At 37.9% G+C, this 4,141-nt stretch overlaps 1 protein-coding gene across 1 annotated transcript in view; it reads left to right on the top strand.

Moving 5' to 3' along the window:
• The window catches only part of Brix1 (BRX1, biogenesis of ribosomes), a 9,191-nt gene that overhangs the window by 610 nt on the left and 4,440 nt on the right, over nucleotides 1-4,141 (top strand). The window contains exons 2-3 of the mRNA XM_005356626.1: nucleotides 1,514-1,625; nucleotides 3,281-3,324. Coding sequence (XP_005356683.1) covers nucleotides 1,514-1,625; nucleotides 3,281-3,324 — 156 coding nt within the window. The remainder of the gene's footprint in view (nucleotides 1-1,513; nucleotides 1,626-3,280; nucleotides 3,325-4,141) is intronic.

Below are 4,141 nucleotides of genomic sequence, written 5' to 3'. Positions count from 1 at the left end.
CGAAGTTTCTTTGCCAAGCCTTTAAAGTTATGTCTTGTTTGGTTGGATCTTAGGGATAATAAAATATTAGACTAGACCTTGAGTTTTCTCTGTGTTCAGCAGTTCACCCTCTGCCAAGGTGAGCTTCCTCGGCCTTGGCATCTCAGAGATGATGGACAAGACTTCTTCCCAGAAATACTGACGTTTCGAAGAAAAGAGGGCTTCATAGAAAGTTATATGCATATTCAAAAGGCCAACAGAGTTAATTTTCACTCAGCTGAAAACCCCTTAAGGAAAATGTGTTAATGGAGGAAAAGATCTTGCCTGTGACCTGTTAATATCTGTCCTCTGTGCTTAGTGTAGTACTGTAGCTTTTAGGTAAAAAGGAAATGTGACAGCCGAGTGTAAATTATAGCCCAGATTTAATTAACAGTTAAATCTTGTCCTCTAGTCTGAAAGGATGAAAGCTACTTTTGAGAAAAATGAGCTGGACTTTTAGGTTTTGAATACATGTTAGTGTTCTCCCCCTCCTTTAGGAACTGACAGAACCACGTGGGAATCGTTAGGCAGTTGCTCTGTGATGCATTCATTGAATTCATGAGATACAGATTACTTTTAAGATTAGTGAGGAAACATGAAGGACTTAGCTTCTGAGCTGGATTTCAAAGAAAGGGTTTAATTTTGATATTCAGAGAGAGAGAGAATAAAAAATAATTCATCAAATTCATCAAAAGCATTAAAGTTGGGAGACAAAGAAAATCTAAAATTAGAACCAGGTTGGATGAGCAGTTTTCAGGGCCAATGTTGGGCAGTATTTTAGAATCCAATAATAGAGGGCATATGCCATTTTGAACTGTGAAAACCCCTGGGAGGTAAAGTCATGATTTGGCTGTTAGACAGCTGCCAGAGTGCTTCTGTCTGGGGACGCCAGGCTTCAAGAGCTTTGCAGCTCACAATCAGCTGTAAGGGTTTAAGTAAAGACACTGCGTTCCCAACTGTATAGAGGTGCTGATAAGTATTTAGCAGTGCTTAAGATGGCGATGTAAGAAAATAAAGGCAAATGGGATATTCAGAGTCAGAGGAACTGAAAGGGGTGGTAGCAGAAAGAAGGAAAGGACAAAGGACTGGAAGGAAATTTGCCAGATATAAGGATGGCCAAGTTTAGTCATACACTTGAGTTTGAGGCTTTACTTTAATACATGTATTACTAGGGCTAGAAAGACTTCTTATATTTCTGTGCATAGTTAAACTGGGAATGAGCATAGGAGACTATAAATTCAGAGAATAAAAATTTTTAAAAATGAAAAAGTGCTAAGAAGGAATTGTTAGGGTAGTAGGGGTGGCTGGACAGTGTGTTTGTTTTAGACACTGTATTTGCGGCATAGCTGTAAATTCCTAGGTTCAAGTGGTCCTCCTGCTTCAGCCTCACTAGCTGGGGCAAATGGAGGTATACCACCATGCCTGGTTCTAATAACTCTCGTGAAAACACACCAGATAAGTTCAGCACAAGATATTAAAGTTTTCTTTTCTTTAGGGCAAATGGAAAAATAAAGAGCGGATCCTCATCTTTTCTTCCAGAGGAATAAATTTCAGAACAAGACACTTAATGCAAGACTTGAGAATGTTGATGCCTCATTCTAAAGCAGGTACTTCAATATTGTGTACTTTAAACTTGTATGCACACATTTGCAGAATTGATATCGTTACATATTTCCTTGTTTGCTCAGCCTTGTCGGGTAAATAACCACAATACAAGGCTTGGGGGTATAACTCAGTCAGTGAAGTTTAATCTCCAGAACTGCCGTAAAGGACCTATGTCACGGTTGTAACTCCAGCTCTAGAAGATGGAGGCGGGAGAATATCTGGGACCTGTGGGCAAGCCAGCCTGGACTAGTTGGCAAGCTCTAGGACCCTTCTCAAAAAACAAGGTGAGCCACCCCTGAAGAACACACCTGAGGTTGACCTCTGACTGGATCGACAGGGACATACACACATACATTTCTAAAGTTTATTTTCTCAAGTACCATAGTTTTTAAAGAAATTTAACATTTTGCAATAAATTATTGACAGAATTCACATTTTTAAAATTTTCTTAAACATGTATCTTAATATAGAAACATTTTCTAAAAGTCCAAGGATTCATTACAGTGGTTTCTATGATCAGAAGGTGGGTAAGGTACTCAGTAAGGACTGGCATATATTGCTTTCTGAATTTAAAAAGAAAATTATTTTTTATTTTATTTATTTATTTATTTGTTTTTTGAGACAGGGTCTCACTAGCCTTGGCTATCCTGGAGGCCAGTATGTAGACCAGGCTGACCTGGAACTCATAAAGATCCACCTGCTTCAGCCCAGCGTTGGAACTAAAGTATGTGCCACCACGCATGACTTAGCAGTGAAAACTGTTTGCCCCGAGATTAGACCTCTACACTGATGTGGGTGGCTGTGCCCTGAGATGTTTCTGTATTGTGTTTTATATAATGGTTGCTTCTCAAACTGACATTGATTGTGCTGTCTTCCATCCCTGAAACTAATTCAAAATTTTCATTGATGTGTTTCATTCCTGTGATTATCCAAAGCCAATTTTAAAATTTGTTTATTTGATTCGAAATTATATTTACATTAGTTAAAATTGTAAGTATTGACTAGATGTGGTAGCACAAATCTGTAGTCCCAGCTTTTAGGAGGCAGAATCTCTTGAGTTGAAGGCCAGCTTGGTCTACACAGCTTGTTTCTTTAGTTTCAGGAGCTTGAGCAGAGTGGTGCTTACCTGTCATTTCAGTGATAGGGAGATGGAGGCAGGAGGACCAGGAATTGAAGGTCATCCTTAATTACATGGGCTATTTGAGGCTAGCCTGGACTACATGAGACCCTATCTTAAAAAAAATAATAGTTTCAATTTTGAGCCAGGCCAGGCGACACAGGCCTACGATTCCAGCTACTTGGAATTTGGGGTCAGAAAATTGAAAGTGGAAGGCCTGCTTGAGCAAATTGGTTAGACCCTGTCTGAAAATGAAAGTAATAAGAGGGCTGGATAAAGTAAAAAGTTAAAAACAGAACAAAGCTGTAGCCCAGTGATGCCTCGCCCTGGGTTCCATTCCCCAGAGCAGTGGCAAGTATGCACTACATAATTGGCCCACTACGTGCTTAGTTTATGTTTACAAAGAATGAAGAGGTTGAATGGTTTTCAGTCTAATCAGTCTTGAAAATCTTTATTGTAAAAATAATTATTTAGATAGCATATATAGTCAAAGTAAAGTAGTCTTCAAATCCATAATTTAATTGCTTTCTCTTTTTATAGATACTAAAATGGACCGTAAAGATAAGTTGTTTGTGATAAATGAGGTAATTTTATAATTATTACAAATATTTTATCAACGAAAAGATAACTCATTTAACAAAGGTTATTTAATGACTTGTAAAAATCATTTTGTGAATAATTCAAATTTTATTATTTTCACTAATCTTTCACTCATTTTTATTCCATGATAGCATATGTGAAACTTAGAATAGATACATAATAATAATTATCAATCAATGTATATAAAGTTTCAAAACTGTGGCTATTATAGAAAACTTATATTGTATAAAAGAACTTTATCAATATTAAATATGCAGGGAAAATTTGTTCTTGCAGTATTACAAACTAGTAATAGTTAGAATTTCAAAGAATTGTTGAAGTTGCTAACCTTGTATTTCAAAGCGAAATTTTCTAAACAGTTTTAAGATAATTCTTTGGCTGTCGGAAGGCTTTTATTTGGTAGTTTGGCACAAATGTTGCTGTAGCATGACATTTGTGCGAGCTGTGGCAGCATTGTTGACCAGAGCTAGAACAATCTCTTTTGTTGGGAGCTTTTCTTCCAGTGTGAGAGACAGGACACACATGATCTACAATTTCAGGTGAAAGTGTGAGAAAGAAAGTGGTGTGTGTATTTTTCATTGCTGAGCTAGACTAGGAAAGCCTTTCTGAAGGGGAGTTGTCAACTTACTATTCCAGGCTTAAAAAGGAAATTGGCGGAAGAACATTCCAGTAGAGAAGGCAAATACGAACTCAGAAAGTAGTTTAAAAAATAAAACCAGGCCGGGCGGTGGTGGCGCACGCCTTTAATCCCAGCACTCGGGAGGCAGAGGCAGGCGGATCTCTGTGAGTTCGAGACCAGCC

Source organism: Microtus ochrogaster, chromosome 19 (assembly GCF_000317375.1).
Source record: "Microtus ochrogaster isolate Prairie Vole_2 chromosome 19, MicOch1.0, whole genome shotgun sequence".
NCBI lineage: Eukaryota > Metazoa > Chordata > Mammalia > Rodentia > Cricetidae > Microtus > Microtus ochrogaster.
The sequence above is the reverse complement of the archived record's forward strand: the minus strand, read 5'-3'. Positions and strand labels throughout refer to the sequence as shown.